The sequence below is a fragment of the Delphinus delphis genome, chromosome 4 (assembly GCF_949987515.2).
Source record: "Delphinus delphis chromosome 4, mDelDel1.2, whole genome shotgun sequence".
Lineage (NCBI taxonomy): Eukaryota > Metazoa > Chordata > Mammalia > Artiodactyla > Delphinidae > Delphinus > Delphinus delphis.
The window spans coordinates 40,562,919-40,574,641 of NC_082686.1; the positions used below are offsets into that span (position 1 = coordinate 40,562,919).

The 11,723-nt window shown below is 36.6% G+C and overlaps 1 protein-coding gene across 1 annotated transcript; it reads left to right on the forward strand.

The window, feature by feature from the left end:
• The first annotated feature begins 668 nt into the window (after window positions 1-668).
• Window positions 669-11,470, forward strand: C4H3orf38 (chromosome 4 C3orf38 homolog). The gene is made up of 3 exons (XM_060010121.2): window positions 669-1,028; window positions 3,914-4,152; window positions 5,634-11,470. The coding sequence occupies exons 1-3, from the start codon at window positions 902-904 to the stop codon at window positions 6,204-6,206; spliced, it is 939 nt and encodes a 312-aa protein (XP_059866104.2). The 5' UTR covers window positions 669-901; the 3' UTR covers window positions 6,207-11,470.
• Window positions 11,471-11,723: the final 253 nt, after the last annotated feature.

An 11,723-nucleotide genomic window follows, 5' to 3' on the forward strand; every position in this document is an offset into this window, starting at 1 on the left:
AGGCGCCAGGCACAGTTCTTCACCCCCTCCCTGCGCTTCAACAACCCTATGAGGTAGGTATCTCTACTAGATTCGTTTCGAGACAGAAAACTGGAAGACCAAAGAGCTTGCTCTCGGTCACAGTTAGTAAATGACGGGATAAAACCCTGGTAATCTGGCTTTCAAACACCCCAACCTTAAACTATTCGTGATACTGCCTCGCCTAAAGCCAAGCCGGCGAGAATAAGAAGGGAAGCAACAGCGGACCGCAGCTTGTTGGGGAATTTAAGTCAGCTGCAAGGCGGGCAGGCGTGGCAGGATAGGTGATTTTTTTCCCCTTAACTTTTCCAAGTGTAATGTTAAACAAAACCAAATTGTTTTAACACAGAACTACGTAATTTAAGAATATCAAACTACAGATGCTCCCAACGCAGAAGTGGCCGCAGAGAACTTTCGAGCGCTCCCGGGGTCCCGGCCCAAAGGTGGGGAGGAGACGCCCCCATTGGCCGGCCCCGCGGCATCACGGGAGCTTGTCTTGCGCTGGGGCCGCTGCCGGCTTTCCGCGCACCTGCCCTGCGCAGCCTCCCAGGCGTTCTTTTGGAGAAGGGACTCCTGAGGAGTTTAGGTTTCGTTTTCCCTTGTGGAAGGTCGATGTTCCCGGTGTAAATGCGGAGTTTCCCTAAAGTGAGACCGGTGGGACTCCACTCAGTCCCCGAGAGCCCGGAACCACCGGTCGGAGCACCGCGTTCCCTTAGTGCCCTCATTAACGATCACTTACGCGCCCACGGCTCTGGAATACCCGAGGCCTTTTGGCTGCGAACAACGGGAAGAGCATTTCCGGTACCTGTTGCCACGGCGCCGGCCCAGTGGGCCTAAGGGGGCGAAGTTATTGGCGTCCTCTCCCCGCTTTCTGGGGGTAGAGATGTCGGGGCTCAGCTACTCAGAGATGGAGGGCTGTCGTAGCCTGCTCGGTCTGTTGGACAACGACGAGATCATGGCCCTATGCGACACCATCACCAACCGCCAGGTGCAGCCGGAGGACCGCCAAGGTAAAGGTAGACCCTTCTCCCCAAGGGCGGCCGTCCCTCCCCAGACCTCACCCGGCCCCCAGCTGGCGGGAGCGTGTGAGTGGAGGCCGTGGTAGGCCTCCTTCCCAGCCCGTCCGGGATTGCGCTTGTGCGGAACCCTCGGGAATCTCGGCCCCTATAGCTGCTCTGTTGCTTCAGATGCACGCTGAAAATGGCGCTGCTTCCAGGTTTTATTCATTATACGTTGTGGGCAAATGCTGCTTGTTTCGAAGATGCAGAGTACGTGAATAGTGATTTTGTTTGTTTGTTTTTTGAAGATTTCCAGGGAGTCAGGGTGTTTTCCATTTTCAGTTTCGATCAGCTGAGGAGTGTCAGCCGCTGCTCATTTTCTTCAAGCTTGGGGGAGGATATCTATCATAAACACTTTTTATCAGTGTGCTGCGTAAAATAACTACTGTGATAAAAGAGCAGATAGGATCAATCCATGTCTCTTTGGATCCAAAGTTTTTCAGAGATGATTCTGTGTACTAGGACTACATTACTTTCAGAGCCAAATAAACATTTTGGTAGAGTAGATTTCATGGATTATAAATATTCAGTGTGGTTGTAATGTAATGAGTAGCTTAAGCATTTATGATTTTGTATATTACCTGGCTAGTTATATTTTAAATTTGCTGAATTTTAGTTTAAAATGAGAAAATGTCCGCCTCCTGTATTAGCATATGACTTAAGTATCTACAAAAGAGTCTGCCTTTTAAAACTGTCTTTCTCTGCTTTTAACATTTCTGCCATTTAAGGTCATTCATTTGAAAGTGAACCAGGAACACTAAGTGAATAAATTTCTAAGAATTTAGACTGAAAATAATTTTAGACTTAATGTAGTTCTTTGGCATTTATATATTTTACATGCTAATCGCCTTCTAACAGTCTTGGTGAATGTGAATTTAAAATTGTAATAGATAAAATTGCTGAATTTAATTGATGGTGGATCCAAAAGCAAACAACAAACGAAACTACCCAGTACAAAAATGTTAAATGATTTGAAGTCATTTCTCAGAGAGGAAAAAATAATAAGCATATTGAAAGATACTCAACATCTTTAGAAAGCAATGAAATGAAAACCAAAACTACATGGTGCCTTTCATATGTACCAAGTTGGCAAAAACTAAATGTAAAAACGTCAAGTGTTGTTGATCTTGTGAAGTATGTCGTTGATAACTACTGGGGGAGTGTAAATTAGAACTAGTACTTTGGAAAGAAAACAAGTTCGATATTATCTCCTTAAATGGAAGGTTACTTACCTGAGCTTCTCAAACTTGAATGTGCCTATGTGTCCCTCAGTGATCTTGTTAAAATGCAGATTCTGATTCAGTAGTTTTGGAGTGGGCCCAGAAATTCCACATTTCTAACAAGCTCCAGGTGATGCTCATGCTGCTTGCCCCTCTGGGCTGGGAGACAAGTGTGGAAATGTCCAAAGTAATAGTATTTGTAATTGGATACACATAATAAAAGTCTATAAACGAAAGGATAGATACCTTGTGGTATAGTCTATAATTACCTATGGTACAGCTCTGAAAATGAATTAACTACAGCTGTGTCTAGCCACATAGATTAATCTCAGAAACATTAAAAGTTAATTATAGAAGACTATATATATTGATGGATTAGATTTATAGAACATTCAAAGAAATACCAAACTATATTTTGTAGGGATACATAGTTATGCTGTACAACTCTAAAGAAAATCGAGGGAATTCTCTGGTGGTCCAGTGGTTAGGACTCTGAGCTTCCACTACTGGGGGGCCCTGGTTTGATCCCTGGTCAGGGAACTAAGATCCCGCAAGCCCGGCAGAGTGGCCAAAAAAAAAAAAAAAAAGAAAAGAAAAAAGGAAAGAAAATCGAGAGAATGATAAAATTTTGGAGAGTAGCTACATGTGAGGTGAGCGAGGAGAGAGAGGGAATAGCATTAAATAGGGAGAGGTAAAATGAGGCCTCAAAGATACCAGTAATTCCTGTGTCTTAAGCTGTGTTGTGTGTATATAGGAGTTCGTTTTATTACCATTCTGTATACCTCACATATGTAAAAATAATCTTTAGTCTGTTGTTTAATAGAAGTTCTTTAAAATTAAGAGTCTTGGTTCTGCCACTTCTTAGAAATATGATTGTTGATACTTCATGTATCCCTGACTTTTGTTATCTGTAGAGTGAGGAGATTGAAAAGTATTGTAATTTTACCTATATTTTAGGGATTGTAAATGAATTTAGTTCCATTGACCTTATTAAAATTTTTTCTTCTCTTATTCAAATTTTTCTTAAAATACAACCATTCTTTAAAAGAAAATGCTTAAATTCACAATCTCGTATGAGAAGTGAAAGGAAGGAGGAATTTTAGGTGGGGAAATTTATAGTTTAAAGAAATTTTTTTAAAATCCAAAACTTGACAACCTACTTCCTTTTTTTTTTTTTTTTAATAAATTTATTTATTTTTGGCTGTGTTGGGTCTTCATTTCTGTGCGAGGGCCTTCTCTAGTTGTGGCGAGCAGGGGCCACTCTTCATCACGGTGCGTGGGCCTCTCACTATCACGGCCTCTCTTGTTGCAGAGCACAGGCTCCAGACGCGCAGGCTCAGTAGTTATGGCTCACGTGCCCAGTTGCTCCGCGGCATGTGGGATCTTCCCAGACCAGGGCTCGAACCCGTGTCCCCTGCATTGGCAGGCAGATTCTCAACCACTGCGCCACCAGGGAAGCCCCCACTTCCTGGTTTTTAGAAATGATAACCGTCTTATACAAAAGCAGTAATGCCATGACAAGAGTTTATAAATATTATTTGATAGAGTTTCTGCTGACCCTGGACAAATTTACAAGTGACTCATGATTTTCTATTAATCTTCATAATTTTCTTTTAGATGCCATTCATGCAATATTAGTGTACAGTCAAAGTGTCGAAGAACTTTTGAGGCGTAAAAAAGTCCACCGAGAAATCATATTTAAGTACTTGGCAACACAGGGGGTTATTATACCTCCAGCTACTGAAAAACACAATCTTATTCAGCATGCAAAGGATTACTGGAAAAAGCAGTCACAATTGAAATTGAAGGAAACGCCAGAGCCAGTTAAGACAGAGGACATTAGACTCTTTGAACAGGTAAAACAGACCTTATAGTCATATCCTGAACTGTAGTTCTGTGTAAAAATCTTTAGATAATCCTAGATCTGGAATGATGTGGTTAATGTTTTGTGGTTTTTTTTATAATTTTAGCTTTACCTTCTTTTTTTTGCATCCTAAAGAAAGAGCAGTAAAGCACCTGAGACAAAGTGTTTTTGATATTTAGTAATGTATATGTAATATTCTATTGATTTGTGAGAAAAAATGTTTTGTATCCCTTTATCAAATGGGGACTATTGATTTTTAAAGAGAATGGATAGACTACAGGATCAATTTAATTTTAATTTAGCCTCTTTTTCTCCAATTTCTTTTTTCCACTTTAGAAGAATGCTGTTGTAAGCCCTTTCTCATTTTGAAGACTTTCTTTGGTATTAAATTGCAAACATTTCATGAAAGAAACTTAAATTTTTTTTATTTTTTTTATTTGTTAGCTAGGAAAAAAATCCTGTTTTAGTAATTTCCTCCAGCTGACATTGGCTGTTCGTATTTCTTTTTATCTTCACTGTACATTTTAAATATTGTGTGAATATTTAAATATCGATTGAACCTTTAGGTAACTTGCAGTTTTTAAACTACATACCCACATTGAATTAATGGTATTTTACAGTGAGAGAGGTTTGCCTTCACATTAGGAAAGGAACTGCTAAGCCTTCCTTAATGTACTGAAAAGAATGTTGACTTTAAATTCATATAGATATGACTTCGTATTAGGGTCTGCTGTATACTAGCTGTAAATGAGCAAGTAAGGACCTTTGTGAGCCTTGTTTATAAAACGGGCATAACGATAATATCTGTGTCATAAAGCTTGTGTAGAAAGACGGAAATAGCACTTAAGTGCCAAACACAGTGCCCAGTACATTCAGTAATAGCATGTGCCCGGTAAATACAAGATCTTTCACCACCTAGATGAGGTACTGTGCTCTGGAATACATTGTTGAATAAAATCTAGCCTATCAGGTGTATTTTTGCAGTATTCATTTTGGAAAGAAATAATATAAAATAATCGCAATCATAGAAAATAAGCAATTTCAATCATATTAGAAGTGTCTGTTTAAAGACGTGTTTATTATAAACTTTGCTGCATATAAAATATATCACAGTGAAGTGTATTCATTTACAGCATACAGTTTGAAAGTTTTGACAAATAACACACCTGTGAAATCACTGCCACAATCAAGAGAAAATGCTTATGTAAATCCTTATTATTGGCTCTTAATTCATGCTGATATTTTAAGAGACTTTGAACCTTAATTTCTTAGAGGAATTTTCAGAAATTTAAGCTGAGAAATTCTAAAATGACCTCCCCTTTTTGAGAAATAATTTACTGTGCAAGATGGGTTCAGTGAGTTCACAGGTAGTTCATTTCCTTTCTGCTATAATTAGTACCTTAAAAGTTAGCTATGAAACAGGCAAGATAGTAAATAGATACAAGAATTAACGTTGGTTTTATTAATCAACAGGAGAAAGAAGATAAAAAAGCTGAAAACGTTGATTTTCGTCGATTAGGTGAAGAATTCTGTCACTGGTTCTTTGAACTTCTTAATTCTCAGAATCCTCTTCTGGGACCACCTCAAGATGAATGGGGGCCACAGCACTTCTGGCATGATGTCAAGCTTAGGTTTTATTACAACACATCTGAACAAAATGTGATAGACTACCATGGAGCAGAAATTGTGAGCCTTCGTCTGCTGTCACTAGTGAAAGAAGAATATCTTTTTCTCAGTCCCAACCTAGATTCCCATGGACTGAAATGTGCTTCTTCTCCCCACGGTCTAGTTATGGTTGGAGTTGCTGGGACTGTCCACCGAGAGAACACTTGTTTGGGCATTTTTGAACAAATTTTTGGACTCATCCGCTGCCCTTTTGTGGAGAATACTTGGAAAATCAAATTTATCAACCTGAGAATTATTGGAGAGAGTTCCCTTGCTCCTGGAACATTAATGAAACCAGCTATTACACTTGAACCAAGTGATCTAGAAGCCTTTTATAATGTAAACACTTTGTGTGGTCCAGTGAAGGATGACTCAGTGTAAGGCAGGCATTGGATAGTGAGACTGGAGACCAAACTTTATCTAGTGGAAATGAGGCACTGTTGAACAAAACAGAACTAATTTTACCTAGCCCTTGAAGCACTGAGTACTATATTTCAGTCTGAAAAATCTTCTATACAGAAATTCTTCCAAATACTACATCAGTAATGTCTAAGTGATTTCAGATTTGGGGATTGACATATTTTAGTTGAAATGTCTTTCTTGACTACAGACTAACATGTTATGTGAACACTTGCCTCTTTCTACTTGAGTTGCAGCAAATGTTCTGAAGGCTTCATGCAATTCATCAAATAAATCCCACTTTAGATGTAACTAACTGTGTGCCTTAGAAACCAGTTAATATTTTCATTTTACTTGGTGGATATTCTGCTAATATCTGTACTTGTCATGCGGGAAAAAATTAATAGTGTTCAAGGCTTCCCCTTTTAATTTTCTCATTTACTTTTGTCTAAATCTGGGTAATTTTACAAATGCATCTCATGACAGTATTGCTTAAAAAATACAAATTTTAGAGATGTTTACTGTAAACTCAGTAAATGAGTAAGCTCACTTTCTAAAATGAGTAAACTCATTTTAGAAAACTTGAATGACATTCTTATACAAAAAGTCCAGTAATTTAGCTGGTAGAAAAAAATCTAATTTGCCTTTCAAAATATTTGAGGAACATTTTTCAGAGTTATCTGCTGTTGTCCAAGCTAAATATCTTAAAATCTGCAACACTTTCTGAACAATTTTGGGCAATGGTAAGTGCTGTTCTCAAAACAGACTTTTTTCTTTATCTAAAGTTTCGGCTAACAGTTTTATAGAGCATTTATTGTAATAGCATATAAAGGAAACATACTATTGAAAATTTTTTTAAAGGTTTGCCCAGTTCCTAATTTAAATGAGTTACTGTGTTTTCTCTTGAATGATTTTGGAAGAGGTGACCAAAAAAAAAAAAAACCATATATTGAGATATACTCCCACATCATAAATTAAAATTATTAGGATTTTTTTAACCTCTTAATTTGTTTTACTAGATTTGAGTTACCAGGTTAAGTTGCCAGGTTACACAGTTGGTTTCAAGTTTAAATTCCTCATCACCCAGCAGCTACTTGCTGAATCTGAATTTAATTAGTAATTTTAATTTACAAAAATCCCATTTGGAAAAAAATTCAACTGGGAAATGTGATGAGGTATTGTTCATATTAATTTTTTTAACTTTAACTCTGCTCATGACCATCTAGGGTAACTGATAAAATTTTGGAAGCAGGAGGAAAATATTAATCTTTATTTTTTTTTAGTCCTATGCCTCTTACGAGGAGTACAAATTGGTATGTCCTAAAATAAGAACTTAATAAAGAAGGGAAATCCCTTTTTCTGCTGTAAGAATAGTTTTTTGTTTCGATTTAAACCTGTTATCTTTTTCTTTAAGTTTGAAGTATCATTATAGCATGTTATCGATAAATATACAAAGTAAAGGATAAAATTTGAAATTATTCCCATCTGTTTTCTTTGTGCTATTGATGTCAAGTATTATTATCAAGAAATAATACCAAAGATGCTCAGGATGGGCAGAAATTACCTGTAGATATGTTCAGTACTGAATTTTTGAATGTGTAATGCTCAAGGAAGGCTGTAATCTGCATGTTCTTTTAATCACCCTTAAAAATGTGAAATCTTTCCGATAGACCAAATGAGAATTAGAGCTATATTTTATTTCCTTTGAATCCCCACCGCTGGGCACACAGTAGGACCTAATGTCTAAGTGAATGGGTGAATGAATGAGCAAAAGAAGCTTATATACTGTATAAAAGACTTTTTTGCATGCAGATTTTGTCTTTGGCTCTAGTCATTAGTGGTGGTTTTGGGGTTATATCATGTTTGACTTTAATACGTGAATACACAAACTTTTAGACCCCAAACTAAGATTTAGGATAATTTTAACTTTCCATTAAAATTTACTGACTTTCAAAAGCCCAAGGTCAGAGTAGGATATACTGGAGGGCCCTAAGATACCTAGAAACCATTATAAGGGAAGTGTATACTTCCTGTTCAGAGAAAGAAGACCTAGAAGAACTGAAATTTGCTCATGAAGCTTAAAGCTTGGTCAGGCCTTTGAGAAGGTCCAAAAGCACAGTGCAGATTGAACGCTACTTTTACTACCACTCACTACTCTGTTTATGTTAGGGAATAGTAGAGACTATAGCTTTGTCTAGTACTTCATTATACTCAGCTGGTATTTGTGAAGTTTGTGGAGTAAAGTAGTAAAGAATACAACTAACTCCACACATAATTCATAGTAATTGGGTGGTCAAACCAGGGGACACCCGATCTTTATTTACTGGAGGCTGATTTGCTATAGCCAACAGTATACATCAATATCCTTTTTTGTTAAAAACTTAAAAGTAATAGTTGTATTGGGATGTTTTACTAATATCCAGAATACCAAAAAACGTATTTCATGTGTCTTACTAAAATACCAAATAATAGAAAAAAAGCCGTATCTAATTTATTAAATCAACTTGAAAATGGCAAACAGGAAAACATTCTTGAGTTTTCAGAAAGGCAACATTTTTATGCTAAAGGAAGGCTACTTAGTCCCAGTAAGAAATTGTAATAGCACCCCAGAAAAGGATTTAAAGAATAATGGTTTAACTAAAATGAGATAATCAGAAACATTGTGTTTTAACAAAATGGCTCTTGTGGCTTAAAAGGTCATAAAAATGAGTGAACCATACCTTGATGTTTTTCTCACCATCTATTTTCACAAATTTAGATGCCCTTTTCACTGTTTTTTTGGGTTGCAGGGGATAGTCATTGACCTTTTGAAAAAGAGAGCTATATTCTTTCCAGAAAAAATATGTTTGCATATAGTATTACAATTTTTGCATATTTCATTGAGTTCTTGGACTTCCCTGAAGCACATCTGTGAGTCCTAACAGGGATCCTTCTGCTCCATATTCAAATCCTGCCGTAATAATTTTATTTCCCCCAGACTACTACTCTACTGTGTTAAAAATTAAAATTATTTTTAGAAACTTTTGTGCCCTTGCCAGAGTCCTTAAGCTAGAGGACTAAATTTTACGAACGAAAGAATAATCTCTAGAAAGTCTGTCAGTTTATGATAGTTGTTTGTATTTTGTTTTTCAATAGATGTTAGCTATTAAGGCAAAACCTACTGCAGTACTGTCAAGTGAAACATGAATGCAGAATTCATTTTATTTGGACAAGACAAGTTCAATGAACATGCTTTGGAGAAAGTGATAAAAATGTGAAAAAAACATTAATGTTCTTAAGATCTTTACAAAACTTTATTCTAAGGAGATGTCTATTTGGTAATGTTTGCATATTGCTAATTCTAATGAAAGATTTTAAAAATATGAACATTTCTTCTGAAGGGTCTATATTTGTGATCAGCTCCCTCCCCCTCTCCTCCCCAACCCTATTTATAACCTTTGTATATAGCCAGTTTGAAGGTACACAGCCCAGCTGTAATGCTGGGAAATAAGACTTATGGATCTGGGTTCTCTTCAAGTTTATATGCATATATTTATTGAGCATCTACAATCTGTAAGTCACTGAATCAAATATAAGATAAAATAATACATCAATAAGTTGATTTACCTCAACTTCTCATGTTGAATTCAAATCTCAGTCTCTGGGTTTAGATATCTTAAAGTGAGAGCTACATTAGGCCCTTTGCTAGAGTTGGAAGGAAAATAATTTCAGAACTGTGTCAGAGTGCACTAAATCCTTTCAGCTTTACTTTTTCTAGTTTGAACCTTTCCTGTAGTCTTTCAGTAAAGTAATATTAAAATTGAGTATGATGTTTACTGTGAGTTATAAAAGCCTATTTTTTCTTGCACTTTATTTTCAGTCTGACTTTTGTTACTCCCTTATTTTGAAAGAATTTAAACTCGATTCCTCATCTCCTCACATGTAAAAATGAACCAGTTAGATGATTTCTAAGATCTGGAACAATTTTGTTACAGGTTACACGATTTTGTGATTGTATGCCTTCTCAGCAACTTAAGAATATTACTTTCAAATGAATTTGTAGTTCATTATTAAGGAAATTCTTTTATTATTTTGCTTCCTCATAAATCATGCTCATTGAAAAAACAAAGAATGAAAAATGTGTTTTTCAATCATTTTTAAGGATATGTGTATAGTATGTTTCTATTTACAGAGGAAATAAAAAGATTAAAAAATTACAGATCATATCTAGAATAGAAAAGGGAAAAGTATGAAGCCTTTAAAATACTGTCCTACTTTCTAATCACTAGAAATGCTTAAGTTGTTTGAAAAATTGATGTTCTGTACAACTTTTTTGCTTTGTTGCATATGGTTAAAATATATGTCCATGTTTTAGTCGAGAAGAGTGTAAAGTGGTTGACAGAAGGCCAAATTATAGACTGACAGCAATCCCTAGTAAAAATAAAGATGTTAATAAAATAATCAAATATAGATGACTCCAAGAGATTGAGTAGTAGGAGTTGGCAAATATTTAATAGTGACATTGGAGACAAGTGGCAGATTTGGGGTAGGATTTTTCTGTAGGAAGCATGGCCCTGGATGGATACTGCTCTTAAGATCACTGAAAGTGGGGCTTCCCTGGTGGCGCAGTGGTTGAGAGTCCGCCTGCCGATACAGGGGACACGGGTTCGTGCCCCGGTGCGGGAAGATCCCACATGCCGCGGAGCGGCTGGACCCGTGAGCCATGGCCGCTGATCCTGCACGTCCGGAGTCTATGCTCCGCAACAGGAGAGGCCACAACAGTGAGAGGCCCGCGTACCGCAAAAAAAAAAAAAAATCACTGAAAGTTATTCTAGGAAGTATAATGGAAAAACATTTGTTGAGCAGATAGGAGGTTTTGCTGTACTGACTGCATTGATTAGAGAAGTACAGCTTTATGATAAAATGAGTTTAGAATGCAGAAACTAGATAACAATAGAAAATTTTAGCATGTCAGGTCCTTTAATGCTGGAACTAATAATAGAACAATCAAAATCATTGACCAGTAGACTCCTAGAAATTAAGAGAAATGTAGAATAAGCCATTATTTTAATTCTAAGAGCAGCCTTATACTAGAGCAAGAGTTTTAGACTGAGGACACAAGTTGATTTTAAATAACATATCAGTGTTTTCTCTTAAATGTTCTTTGAATTTGGTAAACATTTATTGGGCACTTACTATGTACCAGGTATTTTAACAGAAGACAGTCGGTACATAAAGTAGCTTATTGTTTCTTCTAGTTCATGTTTTTCCTCACTTTAACTTGTATAAAGTAATTTTACTGTTTAATAAAGAATTTATTTTATTAGAAAGTGCTTCTCTGTGATCTCTCATTGAGATCTCTCTCTTACTACTTTAACTATTGTCATCTTTTGGTGCTTAATCTAAATTGTAGGTAAAATCCTAACCTTCAGATCAGAGCAATGCTGCTAAAAGAATGGAGACCCTAGTAAACAGTTTCACAGTTCAGAAGGAAAAAAATGTACTGAAACATTTTTTTTT